General features: G+C 38.6%; 1 protein-coding gene across 1 annotated transcript in view; it reads right to left on the bottom strand.

Annotated features, from left to right (window-relative positions):
• The window catches only part of gfod1 (glucose-fructose oxidoreductase domain containing 1), a 72,390-nt gene that overhangs the window by 13,036 nt on the left and 39,770 nt on the right, over window positions 1–19,584 (bottom strand). Inside the window, exon 2 of the mRNA XM_028434859.1 lies at window positions 3,468–3,661. Within this exon, the coding sequence (XP_028290660.1) occupies window positions 3,468–3,661 (194 nt within the window). The remainder of the gene's footprint in view (window positions 1–3,467; window positions 3,662–19,584) is intronic.

Raw genomic sequence — 19,584 nt, forward strand, 5'->3', positions numbered from 1 at the left:
TCATGTAGTTTGGAGCTTTACGTTTTGTTTTGCGCAGTTTTGTTACTTTTCTGATTGGTGCTACAATGTCTATGGAGTTTGGTTATCAGCGTCTCAAACATTTCACGGACGGTATTTATTTATTTATTTGTTCATGTCCCATAGAATTAAACAGGGGAAATCGCACACGCTGTTTTATTTTGCACCCGCAAATAAACCCCTTAATAACACTACAGAGCACAGAGTATGTACACCTCTTTGTACATCCAACCTTCAAACACATACTCATTTGGCCATAATTAACTCTACTTAAGCTCCCACATGAATGCATACTTCTGACGGTATGTATTCTGTATCTATTTCACTGCACAGCTCTCTTCCGGTGCATGCCAGCTGAGTTTGGCCCTGATCTCGCTCCTGTGGACTTCTCTTTTGAGGAAAAATATATTTTTACTGTTCCTTATTTGGCAATGATGTCGTTTCAAAACGTTAGTTTGACCGTACGCTATTTAGACCGGACAGACCTCACCCGGAAGTGATTGACGGCAATGGCTGCTGTGTTGAAAGCTACAAATTTCTCTGCAGCGCGTGTGAGAGAGAAAAAACATATATTACAGAAAAATACACCAAACGACAACAAAAATATGAAAATGACTCAAAATGCACTAATCTACTCCAGAATCGCACTACAATGGCAACAAAAAACAATAATTATACAAAAAATTCACAAAAAGACAGCAGAAAGATTAAAAATTACACATAATGATGACTTAAAAAACATACATTACAGAAAAATACAACAAAAATATGAAAATGGCTCAAAATACACAAAACTAAATATTTATACTAAAAATACATAAAACTAAATATTTACACAAAAAATACACAAAATGACTCCTGAATCAAATTACAATGGCAACAAAACAATAATTATACAAAAATACACATGACTCCAAAAAACATATGTTACAGGAAAATACACCAAACAAAAAAATATAAAAGTGATGATGAAGTCATGCACATGTCCCATAGAATTAAACCAGGACAATTGGACCCGCAAATATACCCCTTATGCTCCCACATGAATGCATACTTCCGATGGGCACTGTACTAGTCTAACTAAAAAGCAAGGGACGTCTGTGTGGATGTGTGTGGAGCAAATATCTCCACGACGCGGTGCGAGTTCGACCAGAAACTTGGTCAACGGGTTCCAAATACCCCGAGTGTGTGTATCTGTTATTTTGGAGTAATTTGGTCATTTCAAAATGTTTATTTTAATTTTATTTCACTTCTAGACGGCCCTGAAATTAATCCTATTCAGCTTTTGACCTCAGGGTGTGAGGGGGCGCTAGCGCACCATCTATATCTATTTCACAGCACAGCTCACTTTCGGTGCGTGCATGAGCTCCCGTGGACTTCTCTTTTCTCTTTTGAGGAAAAATACTTTTTTACTGTTCTTTATTTGGTGATGACATTTCGAAATGTTTACTTTCATGTTCGTTTGACCGTTTGCTATTTAGACCAGACAGACCTCACCCGGAAGTTATTGACGGCAATGGCTGCTGTGTTGAAAGCTGCACATTTCTCAGCAGTGCGCGTGTGTGAGAGAGAACCAACGGAGGAGATTTGTGTCTGAGGTAGAGAGTCACACATACACACACACACACCGATCAGGTGCTTTTCACTATCGATCACCGTCTGTGTGTGTGTGTGTGTGTGTGTGTGTGTGTGTGTGTGTGTGTGTGTGTGACGGACCACCATTTAGTCCGGTTGCAGTCTGTGTCACGACACCCGTCCATTGGGTGGTAGTGACTGTAGTGTTGAGTCAGATCAGTAAACGGTGCTACATAGTGAAGCCCGCCTGATGATTACTGCAGCTTCACTCACAACACACCTGCCACTACACCTAACTACTGAAAATAGATAAGTTTAGTGAAAGTTAGGCAGGTACACACACACTAAACGACAACAAAAAATATGAAAATGACTCAAAATACACAAAACTAAATATTTATACAAAAAATACACAAAAGACAACACAGAAAAATACACCAAACGACAACAAAAACATGAAAATGACTCAAAAAATGACTTAACTAAATACTTATAATCTCTTCTTAAGCTCCCACTATATGAATACATACTTCCGACGGGCACTGTACTCGACTTCAAAAAAACATACATTTACAGAAAAATACAACAAAAATATGAAAATGGTTCAAAATACACAAAACTAAATATTTGTACAAAACATACACAAAATTACTCCTGAATCACACTACAATAGCAACAAAAACAATAATTATACAAAAATACAAATGACTAAAAAAAAAATACATTACAAAAAAAAACTAATTAAAAAACAGCAAACATTTATGCACAAAAAGACAACAGAAAGATACACATTACTCCAAAAAACATATGTTACAGAAAAATACACCATCCAAAAAAATATAAAAGTGATTAAGTCATGCACATGTCCCATAAAATTAAACCAGGAAAATTGCACCCACATTTTACACCCGCAAATATACCCCTTATGCTCCCACATGAATACATACTTCCGACGGGCACGTATATCAATTCACAAAAGCTTGCCCACTTCATAAAGACCCAGGTTGAAGAATTTAATCTTTGCACTGAATCAGAACACACAAATACCTCACCTGCATTAACCCACATCTAGTAAGTTCTCTGAGAGGCTGATGTTCATACCACGGAGAAGTAAAGTCAGGACAACTCACAAAAAGTCGAATTAGATAAAAGAAAACAACGATTTTCATTCAAACGATCCAGGAGGAAATGGTGACGGACTAAATGGCTTATTATGGGTTTATAGAGATTGTGAGTGCGTGGGGAATTAAACAATAAAAAGCAATTTTATCGGTGCCAGTCAGTAGCACAAAGTGTTTCAGTATTTGTAGCTCACTTTGTTCTTTAGAAGAACTTCCATGGCTTCCACACACGTAGGTTTTCTGATGATGATGTGGTACCTGTTTGGGCCGGTGTGACTGTGACAGTCTGTGAGCGTCTTAGGGCTGGAGGAGGCTTTTATTCTACTTATTATTAGAGGTTATGAATAAACAGATTGGTGTGCTAGCCCCCCTCTAATTGAGGTCAGAAGCTGAATCGTTAGGTTTCATTTTTAGTATATGTGACCGTGGCGTTGTCATTCATTTATGAAGTCACGTGCTCCACGAGCGCAATCGACACAAAATGCATCCTCGATCGACTGGTAGATCGCAATTGTCACATTGGGCACCACTGTTCGAGGCAAAATGGTAAATTTGAGCAACATTACTGTAAACAAGCAACTATTGTACAGCAGTTTGAAAAGCTCAGTTTGAAAAGAAAATGAGCTAAATCCAGGTATAAAATTCATCAGCTTTCCACAACTACCTGATCCCCACAGGTGAATTGTGTGACTCTGGCTCTCGTAATGCTTTTCAATCATTCTAACATTTATTATTGATTGTATTTTTCCATACCTGGGCCTCACAGACAAGAAGCTCTCCAATGTACCCTTCTTCCAGCAGCTCCTTCATTCGAACAAAGGCTGGCAAAAATCGCAGCACATTTCCCATTATGCTCAGTAGCTTAGGATAGTACTGGGCAGCTGACATCATTCGAAAGGCATCCAGAGGTGTAGCTGTCCTGTCACAGATTACATTCTTGCCAATTCCTATAAAAAAGTAGAAATATTGACACATTAACAAAGTGAAGCAAGAAAGAGAGAGGAAAGTTGCAACTACATGTTCTTCTGAAAGGGGACTTATTTTTTTCCCCTGTTAGGGGACCATGTAGTTGTGTTTTCAACAGTCCCAAACTAAACAAAATGGTATTTACATATTCTGAAATATTGGTGCCCCAATATTACTTCTTGAGTACAAGTAATAAGCACAAGCCCAAAAAAGTAAGAGGGGGAAATGCTGCTGGACAAAGACGGAAAAATAAACACTATTCCCATTTTAATCTGTTGTGCTGCTTCCACTACTCCAACACTGATGGCATGGCACATTTATTGATAGAGCATTTCATACACAAAGTAATTTATTGTTGACTCAGTGGATCAGCTTCAGTTAAAGGTCTCCCTTGTACCTCTGACTACGGTCCAGAGTAGCCTTGAGCGGTATCCAAATTTTGATACCGTCAAACCTCATCCCTATTTTACCGCGATAAACGATATTACCGTGACTAATTAAAAAAAAAATGATATAAGGCTCAGGGTGCGTTCACACCAAACACGACTGTGTGTGTGTGTACGGAGCGACAGGAGAGAGAGAGAGAGAGAGAGAGAGAGAGAGAGAGAGAGAGAGAGAGAGGACTGATCACTTATTTTCCTTCTCACTCCGGCCATATGTTTACAGCACTTAACAGCGCCACTTTTATAGTTTAAATTATTTACGAATTTACTTATAGAGTTACAAAAGGATGAGTTCCCTCAGAATGTAGGCTTATTCAAGGAGTTAACCACTTAAATTTTGCCCTGGTATTGAGGAAGTGTCTAGCGTTTTGTTTTGTTTGTCTTTTAAAGTGTCCACTAAAATAGTTAAAACTTAACTCAACCTATTGACAAAGGGGTCTATTCTCCAGTCTGAACTTAAGCACTTTTTTGCGCGCCTGCAGTTACGCACTTGGCTCCTGCTCGTATTCTCCGGTCCAGGCTGCTGACACGCCCACCACTCGTAAGGAGCCAAAAAGCGCATATGTGTGAATGAAGGTGGGCTGAAGGAGAGGAGGAGGTGATTTTTTTTGCGCTGTCTAGAAATCACGGAACATGGAGTTTTCCCAATGCTTGTAAATTCCATTGAAATCCATGAAAATGATAAAGTTCACTTTTAATTTGAAATGCCTTCATTGATAAACAATGTAACAGGTTGATTTGATCAGATCATTAATGAGATTATTGCATTGTGACTGAGAATCGGCCGCATTCTTCTGTCCAAGTCACAGTTGAAATCTCTCTCCTTAATCGTCATCATCATCTTTGCTGTTAAGCGTGAACGAGTTAGATGCGCTGGAGATATGAGGAAATAACTCTGCCGCAGAGCGTCCTGCTTTAATACAGAGGGATGTTTGCAGTGAAACAAAATTATTGGCTTCCATAATACGCAGTTTTAAATATATTTTTTTTAAAGCGACCTGAGCTGAGCCTCATTAAAATGTATGTGGGAACAGTTTCTGGTCCATCAAACTGTGACCATACGTTTGACATATATGAAAATAGTTGAATCACTGTGACCAACGTGGACAGAAGTCTGCGTCTGTCAGAGTTTTAATTAGTCGCCACACAGACTTGTGCACAGCAGCCACAGCAGCAGCTGTGATCACTCAGCTGCTTCTGTGGCTGGTGTGCACGAGTCTGTGTGGCTTCAAATGTAACTTAAGTCCATATTTCTAGTGCAATATAATGTTTCACCTTATGGGGGCGCTGCACTTATTCCAGGGTTAGAAGTGCGTAAGAGGAAAAGAACTTACGTACACCAGAGAATGCGCGTAAAGCCAGATTTGAATGGGAACGCTCACATTTCAGGGACACTCAGCCCAGAGTGCATAACTGGGATGAAGGCATGCAGCGACTGACTTAAGTATGGGGGAGAATAGCGTGCAGCCAAAAACAGCGCCGCTGCGCGGCTTTTTGGACTTACGCGCATGGGAGAATAGAGCCCTACATGTCAAGTGATCAAGGTCTAGGTACAGTTCTGCTGTTGTAAGGGAGGAGGGACTTCTAAAAAAGAGGACATTATGTAAGAGAGCTGAACCCAATAACGGAGCCAAATATGTCAAAAACATTATTTGAATATGCTGAAGTGTAAATCTAGAATCTTCCCTTTGTTGTCTGTTTCACTGACACACAAGACCACACCTACTCAGCTGTAAGAGGAGATGCTGGAGATCACTGACCAGTCTCAATCATGATTTTTGAATATCTAACACAAACCCATCCTTTAGGAGGCGTGCTCCAAAGTTACTTTTAAAGAATGATTTATTAGGAATTCGTCAGTTCCTGGGGTGCTGGTCATCTTCAGACTCACCCCGTTTCATGTATCATCCCTTTAAAAGTTAGATTTTTGGAACCACCAGCTCGTTCGGTTCAGATGAACCCAGCCTGCAAACCGGAGTCACAGCTGGTCACGAGCACGTGACAGCCGGTACGATAGCCCTGTCCGCAATCTTGAGCCAGACGCGATACGCCAAAGTGCCATTTCTAAATGGTAAATTAAATGGTAAATGGACTTGATTTTATATAGCGCTTTATCACCACACTGAAGCAGTCTCAAAGCGCTTTACACATCAGCTCATTCACCCAATCACTCTCACATTCACACACCAGTGGGACAGGACTGCCATGCAAGGCGCTAGTCGACCACTGGGAGCAACTTAGGGTTCAGTGTCTTGCCCAAGGACACTTCGACACATAGTCAGGTACTGGGATCGAACCCCCAACCTCTCGATCAGAAGACGACCCACTACCACCTGAGCCACGGTCGCCCTCATTTCTCGGTCGCCCTCATTTCTCCAATTCAGCGGCTAGATAAGTCCAGCCGGCTGAAAAGGGCTTGTTCACCACTTGCTCAGCTCAACATTCTTCAAAGAGAGCAGAACTTGCAACGTTCTCTCTCAAACAAACTTTGTTCCTGCAGCTGAGAGCGCGGAACTCTGCAGCCTTCATGCCTCCAGATCTCATCAGAACGACCTACGAGGTACGAAAGCTGAGACCCGCAGACCTGAGACATACAACATAAACTCCCATAACTACACACACTTATAATATGCTTCACCCACTGATACATGTCTTCCCCTCTTTGTTTTATGAGCTCTCTTTATGATTTTATTCTTTAATTTTATGATCTTAATATTCGAATATGTATCCTGCATTTGTATTCAATATTTAGTAGACTAGCATTCTCCTAGAATAGTGATTTCACTTCATTACATATAATCCTCACTTTTATTAGCCTAGAAATGCATTTTATCATGATTTAATTATCCCATTTCAATTGATATTTTGACTGTTAATTGTTGAATTTTGAATAAAAGGTTAAACGATCACAATTTTTTCATTTAGATTATACAGACTATTTTCAAGTTATTTACCAGTAAAACCAATTTACCTATTTAAAATCATAGCCCTAAATCATACCTGTCAAGTATCCCGTTTTGGCCGGGAAACTCCCATATTTTACCCCTCTTTCCCGCCATCTTCCCGTATTATTATTTTCCCATAAATATCCCGTATTTTAAAGTAAAAATAATTCAAAGATGCCTTACTAAACTGAATGGCGTCACTAGCCTCGCGAGAACTGCCACCTGAAATGGCCTGGCTTGGTGGCAGCTCTCGCGAGATTAGTGCTGACAGCGGCAACAAACCCGGAAACAACTCAGAACAGAGATGATGAATGAAGACGTTCCGGTGGAAAAAAAACAAAAAACTCGTTTAAATACGTTGTAAATTGTGACAGAGAGTTTATCTTCATAAAGACCATCAGGATGTGACACAGTTACACGTTCTGTTAGATTAATAACTGAGATTTTAACGTCTACCACAGTGGAAGGAACACATAAGTCACCATGAAAAATCAGCCAATCACAAGCTCCACAAATATAGACTGCTTTATAAAGTGTTAAAGAATGTAAAGTCTGTAACAAATGTGTCTAATAAGTCATTAGTGAATAACAGCGAACCACGAGTGAGCATGAGAAATTAAAAAAATATATATAATGAAAATAAAATGTTAACGTCTAACTTAAAGACAAGCAATGTGAAATTAACAGTAAATATACAATGTGTTGATTTGTATATAAACTGTAAGTATATTAAATAAACACATGTGCTTCATATACCCATTTCTGTTTTTATATAGGCTGTTTTATAATTTAGGAATTAGGGCTGGGCGATATATCGAGATTCAAGATGTATCGAGTTTTCTATTTTGGCGATATAGAAAACTATAATATTTCATATACCTACATATATAGATATATAAAATAGCTTATTATATTATATTATAATACTAGTTTTAGGAGTCGCTGCTTTTACTCCTCAGAACAACATGTACAGCTCAGTTAGATGGATTTCTGTGTGCACATACTGTGCATCTGTTTGCTAATAAATGTCCCTGTGTAGCATTTTGCAGCATTTAACCCAGAATTGTCTTTCTGGTCAGACTTTTTTTGATAAAATTATCTAGATTTATATCGTATATCACCATTTTGAGAAAATATATTGAGATATGAGTTTTGGTCCATATTTCCCAGCCCTTAGTAGTCCATCTTAACTCACTCAGTGCCATTGACGAGATATCTGATTTGCGTTTTCTCACGGGGATTACTAAAAAAACACCCTGGCGGAGGTCCCTCATCAATATCTAAGCTGTGGGGTGTTGTAGTGACCAACTGTGTCCTGAAGATGGCAGCAGTACACCTTTAGATGAGAGATTAGCCACTGATGCTACCCAGCAAAGCAGGAAGAAGCAGGAAAAAGGGATATTATGGCACTACAGAGTGATATTGTGTAGTATCCAGCAGCTCACAACACTACATACTAACACAGAACGTGTGGACCTGTGATAATGTTGTGATCGTGAGATAAAACCATCAACTAACTGGGCCAAACGGATCATCCTACGTGTCGGAAGGAGAGGAGAGGAGGGTGGGTGTGGAGGTGAGAACAAAATACCCCCAGCTTGTGAGCCAGATAGCAAAATAATAGGTGACACGTAGAAGGTAGCAGATGAGAGATCATCCATGCTCCGCAGAGCTCAGATGGAGAGAGGGAAGGCGTTTACGAGACAGAAAATGGTGCTACATACAGAGTTGACATTCCCAGCAACGCACACTCCAACCAGAGCATGTGTGGAATTCAATGGATAGTGTGGCGATTGTGAGATAAATCCATAAGAAAATGGGGCAAGCAGTGACACTCTGTATGTCGGGAAGGAGGAGGAAGTTATGTGTGTGCAGACTGATGGGAGAGAAAGTTAGAGGAACGCCAAAATACAGTAAGAAATCAATTAAACTCTGACCCAGATAGCAACATAATAATCATTTTGCCATCAAAAGCCCTGTCTCAGTGGTTTTTTTAATGTTTTATATAAGGAAACAATGTTGTCACTAAAGCAAAAAAAAAAAAAAGCTTTAAAGTCACTGACAGGGTTTTTTTTTTTACAAAAAGGCTTTTTTCTCAGCTTTTTGCTCTGAAACTGAAGATTTGTGTAAAACTTGCTCTGTTCAACGGCTGATTACAAAAGAATGAAACGAGCCAGAAACATTTTTTTTTTGATGAAAAGTAGAGGCTTCAATCCTTCAGAATCTGGTGTCAGATTTCAGATAGTTATAGTAGAAAATATTCTGTGGGTCTTTAAAATCAGTCAAAATGCTCAAAAACGGCTGGCACTGAGGGGGGGTAGAAAATCTGAAAATGGCTGGCACTGAATTAGTTAATCTAGGGCGACCTACCAGATTCTAATCACATAATTTATTTAGTAAGTATTTGACAAGTGGCTATTTTAGATTTCTTGTACACCTATCTTAAAATACTGAGGGATACTGAAGCTTGGTTGGGCGGGTGGGACGACTCGTTGTGGGCGCCAGAAAATTTCCCTTATTTTCAAATCCAAAACTTGACAGGTATGAGTTAGGGTACTTTTCAAATTTTTTTAAAAATTTAAATAAGCGATTTAGCAATGGTCACACAAACATATGGCAAAGATGGGCAATGCAAGAGATAAAATGCGCACTACAGAAGGTTCTACGATCTCCGTGTTTTGACAGATCGTCACATTTTAAACCTTCAGAAAATCATCAGATCACACACCCCTATCTATAATTATGTACAAGTTCATTTGACTATGCCTCAATAGTTGGATTTTCTGTTCTTCATGTATACTATCGATACATTAAGTCTCTAATCGACTTGTGAACATACTGTAGCTGGATAGCTGGATATATGCAAACTTGCAGACTATCACAGTTAAAGTGTGAGTCTGTGGCTTTAATAACAGTGCATGTACTGTAACTGTTTGTTTGATCTGAAACATGGAAATCAGAAAGCTTTAGAAATCCTATTATGGCATTTTTCACTTTTAAATAAAAAATACCAGTTTGCCCATGGACATACTAGGGGGAAAAATCTGGATTGGTAGATAACAATGTAAAAATTGGATGTACCCTTCGTTCTTTGGTTATTTTGTTTCAAAATAAAATTAAAAAATAGAAAAAAGGATTGGTTTTTTTTGTTTTATTAATTCAAAACCAGAAACAGGAAAACGGAAAAACCAAATACCAAAAAACAGTGTATTTATGATTAAAATCAATAACAATGGCAACATATTATATTGTTTTATTTGTTTGTCTTTTTAAAAAAGCGCAGTTGATCCTATTTGTAGTACAGATTAACGGGCAACCATTTTAACTGGTGACTGACTTCCCACGTAATTTTACATTCAAGTTGAAAATAATATATGATGCAGAAGTGTATAATGCAACCCATAATCATGTATAGCCAGCTGTTATTTATCGTTTAGTGTCTTTAAATAGGTTTATATTTTATTCGTACCCAGGTTACCTGCGAGCAGCTGTAACCTGTGGGACATTGTAATCGTTCGAAGTGGGTCACCAGTTGACATTGACGAGAAATAATGCTTCGTTCGGTTAGAAAATAATAATAATTTAAAAATATACAGATAAAAACCTCTTCTCACAACATCTCTATATAATGTGGATTTACAATAATTCCATCACAAGTTAATATGAACTCAGCGTCTGTTTCACTGAATACAATACATATGTGTGCTGTGATTAAACGTGTGATGGGATAGCTGAATTCATAAGGTGTTGGACACTCGTGGGACACATTATAGGAGGTCAATGAAAGTGTGCAGCATAAAACTCTCTGTATAAGACATCTTTGGCATGATGTTCAAGTGTGTTTGTCGTTTAACAATAACTTTTACCACCAACACATTCAAGTCGATGTACTAACAATGAAATCACATCTCATAATCATGTTTAGTCAGATGTACGTGTTTTTCACTCTACAGTGACAGTAAATAGGCTGGTATTTTATACTCGTCTTTCCGCTACCAGTGACCAGATGTAACCTGTGGTTACATCTGTGTGAACCAAAACACAGTCATAGTTCTGGACTGTGAAGGCACCACGCTGAAGTTTAGCTACACGGATTGTTTGAAAAAGGTTCACAAACAAAAAGAATCATGGAGATAGCTTCTCTGTGTGTAAATTCAGGTAAACACGGTCACAAGTTAACATGAAACACTGCGTTTCTCCTGCGACCTCCAGTATGTACGTTATTTAGAGATTAGAATAGTGAGAAGACAGCTGATCAGTGGCTGAGCGGTTAATGCAGCAAATGTATAGATTTAGTTTTTCTCATTGACGCAGGATCAATTCCCAGTGGAAGTGACTCAAATGTTTATTTATTTTTATGAGACAGATCATATATGTGTTCATTGTTTTATCACTTTATACAGACTGTAGATTTTGTAAAAATACAACAAAAGCACAATGTTGAAGAAGTGTGAGACACGTAACTTTCTGTTTACAACAGCTGCGGTGAGTCCACTTTGCACAGACAAGTTAATGTTATACATGTGACGCGTCTGCACACAGAGCTGCAAACACGGTCACAAATTAACACTTTAAAACAGTAGTACAACGTAAACTGGTTTCATTCAATGCTACTGAACTAGCAGAAATTCATGTTGTCTGAACAGAGCTTGTTAGCATAAAACATAGCCAGAATGATCAAATCATACTCAATAAAAACAACTTCAGGCCAAAATAATGTCAAAACCTCTCTCTTGAGAAGTCTGAGGCATCAGAAGAACTAACATATACAGTTTGCAGAAATAATAAACCAAAGCCTGAACTTATTTTTCTTTGATGAGAGCCAGATGTGAGGTTGTATGTGGCCGGCACAATCACACATCTGTCACACTAATAAATGCCCTGAGGTTAATGTTTCTTCACTGAGCTGAACAAAGCATATTAATCTGGTCTGACTGCATCAAATCACCCCGTGACAAAGGACACGGCACTCGTCTAAACCATGAGATCTGAACTAATCTTTGTGTCTGTTCTCCAAAGTTGTGACCTCGTTATTCTCAAGATACTATTTTCTAATGTCTTTACACCATTACCTAACTTTAAACACTAAGCAACACACAGTTAAACAAATAATTCAAATTTCTTGTGATAGCCAATCACGTGAGAGCTGATTTCTTTAGGCCTAAAGCTTGATTTAAGATTCTGCGTAAAATCCCCTGCCGTATACGCATGTTGGCATAGACCCCCTCCCCTGTAACCTTACGTGCGCCTCCCAAAAATCCTGACTAGTCAGCTAGGGCTATGATTGGTCAGCTCCAAACCTCAGCCCTGGTCTCCTGTTTTTCCAGTCACACCACCATGTTTCAACTTTTAGTGTAGCGATACAAGAGTTGTTTCTACAGTAGATTGAGTCACAGAGAGAACCGAGACGGACTAAAAGTAACAGAGTTTTCTTATTTCCTTTCATGACTGCAGCACGTGAAACACCGCCAAACGGAGTCAATCACAGACAAAAGGTGTGTTATGTTATTACCACCACTACTGCCTTGTCTCTGTACCTACAGTGTGTGTGTGTGTGTGTGTGTGTGTGTGTGTGTGTGTGTGTGTGTGTGTGTGTGTGTGTGTGTGTGTGTGTGTGTGTGTGTTTCATTAACAGTAAAAAATGATGTGAAGGCTGCCAGAGGAGCAGACATGATGTTATGTTTAAAGCAATCTTTACAGCGCTGTCCCACTCCAACTCCCCGCTTCCCGGGGCCGTGGACCAGGTTACCTCGCTGCTCTTTCTCTCCTCTACCGTGAAGTCTGAGTCCCCTCACCCCCGGCGTGACTGTTGACTGAAGCAGTCGACAGTCCCCTTGACACACTTTTATATTTAGTTTACGAGTTACCTATGTTTATATTGAATAATAAAGTACACATTTTTAAACCGTTGTTTTATTGTTTGTGTCCAACAAAACACACATGGCTTGATACAGTAGGTAAGTAATAATTCAGAAATAAATTACATTTTAAGATGCCTAAAAAAACAGGAAACACATTTTTCTGTGACCGGGACAAGGGCTTTTTAATGCTCATTTATAACAACAACACACAGCGACAACCCCCTAACGGCAGGGCGGCCAATCGCATAGCGAGGCTTTCCCTCCACGCAGAAGTAAAAGGGCCAACCTCCGCGTCACGTTAATGGCATGCCCCCGGCATAGGTCCTGACTCTGAACCTGAAAGCAAGCTTAAATGTGTGAGCAAACATTGAATAATGCAGCTCCAACAACTACCCATTGAAAAAATAAAAATAGTGTTTGTGTTGTGAGATCGGTGATCATTCTTTAAAGAACATGATTATTTTTGTCATTTAAACCCCTGAGTAGGGATGTCCCGATACAACATTTTCACTTCCGATACAATACAAATATTGCTGCCTTGAGTACTGAACCGTACCGATATCGATCAGCACGAATTATACATACTTTCATTACTGATTTTGTAGTGTGGAATGTTTGAAAATGTTTGATCAACTTATATTATTATATTATCTTTAATGTGCATAAGTGAGTTGAGTTTCAGAAACAGAACCATCTGAACGCTATATTCAGATGTGAGTCATAGAGAAAGATGAAGTTACTGTAGCAGTTGGTGTTATGAGTCTCATACTATATGTGAACATGAAGCAAAGCTGGAGGGGATTTCATAGATTTTTGCATGCGTTAGAAGGGAGAGTGTGAGCAATCACCCACAACAGGATGTGAGACACTCTTAAAAAAAAGGTGAACCAATGTATCAATTCCTGTTGCACAGCAGACCCACTCACTCTGCATTTTAAACTGAAGACAGAGAGAGAGAGAGCATGTGGCCATTTTTCACCACACAAACTGTTACACAAGAGATTTCCATTGACTGCAGGTTAGGCTGGTATCTTTGTTACTGAGCTCATTCTGCACCGGGCTGAAAAACTAGACAAACAGGAGTGTTTCCAAAGAGTCATTACTGCATGAGCACTTACTAACTTTAAGGCAGCTACATGTCAAAGCATGATAATACCTACACAGTAAGCTTATTCATGACCGTCTGCAGGACAACATTTACAGAGCTCCACCTAATTTAGCAACTAATGTGGTCAGGTGCAATTGCAGTGACAGAACAACATACGATAAGCTGTAATATAGTAGATTGTCTGTCCTACCCCCCACCCTGTTAATTGGAGATTTTACACAGTTTGGGAACTGTCACCTGCAGAAAATTTTTAGTGACATGACTTTTGTTGGGGTTGTCTGAGGAGGAGAAGCAGGAGTAATACTACAAAAAGGTTTTCATTCATTTTGTCAACTCACAAGTTAATGCAGTGGCAGTTTCACACTACGCTAAACTGGCTGACCAGGGGATGTCAGTGGAGCGTCATACTGGGATATCATAGGCAGCTTTTATATTATCCCGGATTAGACAGGGAAATTGACTTCTATAAACTGTAATAAACAACAGCCTTGGTAAGATTGAGTGTAAATTTCCAGTTATCTTGCTCCAATGCCATCCATCCACTAGGGCTGGGCGTTAATGACCAAAACTCATCTCTACAGTTTTTCTCAAAATGCTATATACAATTCAATTCTCGATATTTTTAACTCAATAAATGTTAGGATTTGTGATTGGTTGGTAGCCCTTGTGGTCGTTTTTTAGTTTTACTAAGAGTCTTTGTTCATTCTGTTTTCAAGTATGACCTCTAGTGTAAACTCTTGACTTTGTGTTCCAGGTATTCCTACTCATGTCTCCACCTCCCAGTGATGTCACTGTATTTGGGTTGTGAGTGATTGCTGCCTCATGTTTTGCACCAAGTTGTGGCCCGTTCCCAATCAGACCTCCTGCACTATTTAGCTGAGTGCTTAGACACAGATGCTGTTTCTCAATTCTAAGTATTCATACTCCGTACTTGCAAACTCCAGGGTACGCCAACGTAGGAAGCGTCTCAACTGGGCCAAGGAGAAGAAGGACTAGACTGTTGGCCAGTGGTCCAAGGGCCTCTTTTTCAATGAAAGTAAAGTGTGCCTTTTATTTGGGAATCAAGGTCCAAGGGTTTGGAGGAAGACGGGTGAGGGACAGAACCCGAGCTGGTTGAGGTCCAGTGTGAAATATCCACAGTCAGTCTTGATTTGGGGTGCAATGTCTGGTGCAGGTGTGGGTAAACTCTGCTTTCTTAAATCCAAGGTCACCGCAACAGTCTACAAAAATGTTAGCAGATTCCATCTGCTGAAGATCTGTATGGAGATGCAGATTTCATCTTCCAGCAGGACCTGGCCCCTGCCCATACCACCAGAAGCACCAAAACCTGGTTTGATGCCCATGCCATCACAGTGCTTGACTGGCCAGCCAACTCACCGGACCTAAACCCCATTGAGAATCTATGGGGCATTATCAAGAGGAAAATGAGGGGCACCAGACCCAAAAACAAAGAAGAACTGACAGCAAGCATCAAGGAAATCTGGGCTTCCACATCTCCCAGGCAATGCCAAGGCGCATCAAGGCAGTGATTAAGGCAAACAGATTCCAAACCAAGTATTGTAGATTGACATATCGTTTTGAAAGTGCCATTATTTGAGTTATTTGATGTGATCCTAATTTCTTTCTTTTTTGTCTGCAAAAACTGAGAAGTACATTTCTTCACAGTGTTCTAATTTTTAGAATTCCTGTTTTTGTGGGTGTTATGAGCTGGGGGCCGAAATTATGTAAAAATAAACCAATAAATACTTGAAATTGTTTAAATTGTGGGCCAAGAATCTATAATCTATGAAAGTTTAACTTATTGAATGGAATTATGGAAATTAAACAACTTGCATAATATTCTAATTTTTTGGAAAGGGTCTGTATGTGTGCTCCGCTGTAAACAAAAAAATATGTATCATTGAGTAGATGTCATTGTTGTAAATATTAACTATTTTGTAAACTATTATGTATTAAGAGTGAAGAAGAAAAGGAAAAAACGAATTTACAAAATGATAATTATAATAAAGGAATCATGCGCATGTTCAAAGTGCATGCTGGAAAATATAGCTGGCGGAGTACGCACAGGTCTCCTCTGATGCATACTCAGTAAAACGGGCGGAGCAAGTTCTCGTCTGGGAATTTACAGTGGACTTGCTGAAAAAGACTTTGAATTGGAACACGCGTGATGACATTTCATGAGTCCAAGTACACAGAATGAGAAACAGCCAGAACTAGAAACTTTGCATTGCTTCAACAATGCAACCAGGAATACAAATCGAGAGATAACTAACAGCATTTTGTTCAGTAACTGAAGATTTAGCAAAGAATTACTTAGAGATGCAAAGACTGCCCAGAGCAGGACTTGAACCAGGGTCTTCATGATGATTGCTTGAAATTAGAAGCAAGATCTGATCACACTGAGCTAATGCTGCCCATGATAAAGTGAAAGTAAAAGTCCACCTTTGTAGCAACATTTTAAGCTATAAATTGTAGCTGCCGAATTAAAGTTTTAACAGCAGTATTGCTAAAAGTAAAAGAAAAAAAGGTTACACACTCTAGCAGACCTAATCAACCACTCAATCACTGCATGATCACAAAAATTTGCACAAAATCTTGAATAACATCAAAAGGAAGAGAGTTATCATTCTACAAATTAGATATTATGATTGTCACTGAGGAGCAGAACAATTTGATCTTTGAATCGTGTAAATCGGTTAAGATTTGCATAATTAAAAAAATAATTAAAAAATTCATATAAATCTATTTTGTCAGAGGGCAACCTCTTAAAGTTAGTCGGAATTGTAGATTAGAGAGTGGGCTACACTTTAGTGCTGAATTTGAGTCAGTGTAAAGTAAAAGCATTAACCTAATATTACATTAAAACTATAAGTGTTAGCATTTTACAAAGTACTTAGCAGTGTTGTCATACTTTAGTGGAACATTTAGACATTTGAATGGTGTAGATCGGCTAAGAATTGGCTGAGTTGTAGCACAATAAAAAAGTGTCGGAAGAATAAGAAAAATAACTAGAAACTGCATTGCTGCGACAATGTGAATCCGCAGATAACTAACAGCATTTCGTTCAGTAATTGAAGATTTAACAAAGAATTATTTAGAGTTGCAGAGACTGCCCAGAGCCGGACTTTAACCAAACCAGGGTCCTTATGATGATTGCTTGAACTTAGAAGCAGGCTCTGATCACACTGCGCTACAGCTACCCATGAAAAGTTCAGAGTAAAAGTTCACCTTGTGGAAGCAAAGTAAGAGGAAATGCAAAGCCTTCCGACTTAATGTCTAATTATTAAAAAAGTAGAGGATAGTAGAAACATTTTAAGCTATAAATTGTAGCTCTAGCAGCAGAATTAAAGCTTTAACAGCAGTATTGCTAAAAGTAAAGCAACAACAGGTGACACACTCTAGCAGACCAATCAACCACTCAATCAATGCTTGATCACAAAAAGTTGCACAATATCTTGAATAACATTAAAAGAAAGTTTTAGTGCTAAAATAGTGTTTCTGAGTTAAATATTAACAGAGTTATGACAGTTTACAGTAAAAGCATAAAATCTAATATTACATTAAAAGTACAAGTGTTAGCATTTCACAATTTACTTAGCAACAGTTTCACTATAGAGTGGAGCATTTTGATATTTGAATAGTGTGGATCGGTTAAGATTTGGCAAAGTAGTAGCGCAGCAAAAAAGTGTCGGAAGAATAAGAAAAATAACTAGAAACTTTGCATTGCTGCGACAATGCAACCGGGAATGCGAATCCACAGATCACTAACAGCATTTTGTTCAGTGAGTGAAGATTTAACAAAGAATTATTTAAAGTTACAGAGACTGCCCAGAACAGGACTTGAACCAGGGTCCTCATGATGATTGTTTGAACTTAGAAGCAGGCTCTGGTCACACTGAGTAAAAGTTCACCTTGTGGAAGTAAAGTAAGAGGAAATGCAAAGCCATCACACTTAAAGTTTATTTAATTATTTAAAAAAAGTAGAAGATTGTAGCAACATTTTAAGCAATAAATTGTAGCTGTAGAATTAAAACTTTAACAGCAGTATTGATAAAAGTAAAAGAACAACAGGTTACACACTCTAGCAGACCTAATCAACCACTCAATCATTGCATGATCAAAGTTGCACAAAATCTTGAATAACATTAAAAGTAAGAGATTTATCATTCTACAAATTAGATATTATGATTGTCACTGAGGAGCAGAACAATTTAATTTTTGAATGGTGTAAATCGGTTAAGATTTGCATAATTAATGAAAAACGGCGTGTAGTGGTGCTGCTGTTGTTGGCTTACGCGTGCTGTATCGAGTGGATGCTACTGTAACAGAAAATATATAAAAATGAAATACCAAAGGCAATGATGTGCGGTCGGATATGCCAGTCCATTTATTGCAGATGTTGAGCAGATGTAATGTCCAAAAACCAGAATGATGTAATTATTGCAGGGTATGAAATAGCAGTAAACTCAACACAATGTCCCCATTCCGCACGGTGTTGTTAGCACGTTGAGCACGGTAAAAACCGTTTGTAAAAAGCATTAATACTTACAATTCAACAACATATTTACAAACAGATTATTTTGCCTTTTTTGAATTTATCTTTCTTTGAGTTGTTTTCTTTTGAATCTTTTTCTTTAGCACCATTTTCCATTGTGCCGTTTTTCTTGTAATCCTTTTTCCTTTGGAAACCTTTTTATTTCAATCCTTTCCTTTCCAAACTTCTTCCTTGGAACCTTTTTTCTTTGGAACCCTTTTCTTTTAAACTGTTTCTCCTGGAATCTTTTTTTCCTTTGTAAACTTCTTCCTTGGAACCTTTTTTCTTTTAAACCCTTTGTCCTCCTGAGACTATTCTTCTTTATCCTCCTTACTGCAGTCTTTGAAATTATGTTTATATTGTTTATTCAGCAGGTGTTCCAGAGTGCATACCGAAGTGTGATTGACACTCAGACAACTCACATCCATTATGTCCTTAATATTTTTGCCTGAGCCACTAACAACCCATCCCAGAAGAGTCTTTATGACAAATGGCCCATCTCCTTCACCGATCACAACCCCCCACCAGGGTTCGTGCAACTTTGCAGCATCTGTGCCAATCAGTAGATCCACTTCAGCATCAATAAGGAAGTTTAACTTGATATAAATATGGCCACTGTTTTGTGTTTTCTTATGTCATGACATGGGTTTTGTTTACAGGCATTTGATTTTGTGTGTACACACCGGGCAGTTTATGAAACTCAGTTCCGTTGAGACTTGCAAATTTAGAGATCATTGACAAGGCAGGAATCTGTGGTTTTGGTTGGACTCATTGTTAACAGACGGATTTTTGACAATTTACCGGTTACGTTTAGTTTTCTCATTAAGTTCTCAATACAAAACGTAGATGTAGATCCATTGTCCTGAAATGCATAAGTTTGTATTCATTTATTTCCATTTTTGGATTTCACTGTTACAGGGAGAATTGACAGTTTTCCACTGGCCCCATTATGGCTCACATTTGATTGGATTATTGCATTTACTTGTGTTTCAGCTGTACAAGGTTGAATGGTG

The sequence above is a fragment of the Gouania willdenowi genome, chromosome 20 (genome assembly GCF_900634775.1).
Source record: "Gouania willdenowi chromosome 20, fGouWil2.1, whole genome shotgun sequence".
Classification (NCBI taxonomy): Eukaryota; Metazoa; Chordata; class Actinopteri; order Blenniiformes; family Gobiesocidae; genus Gouania; species Gouania willdenowi.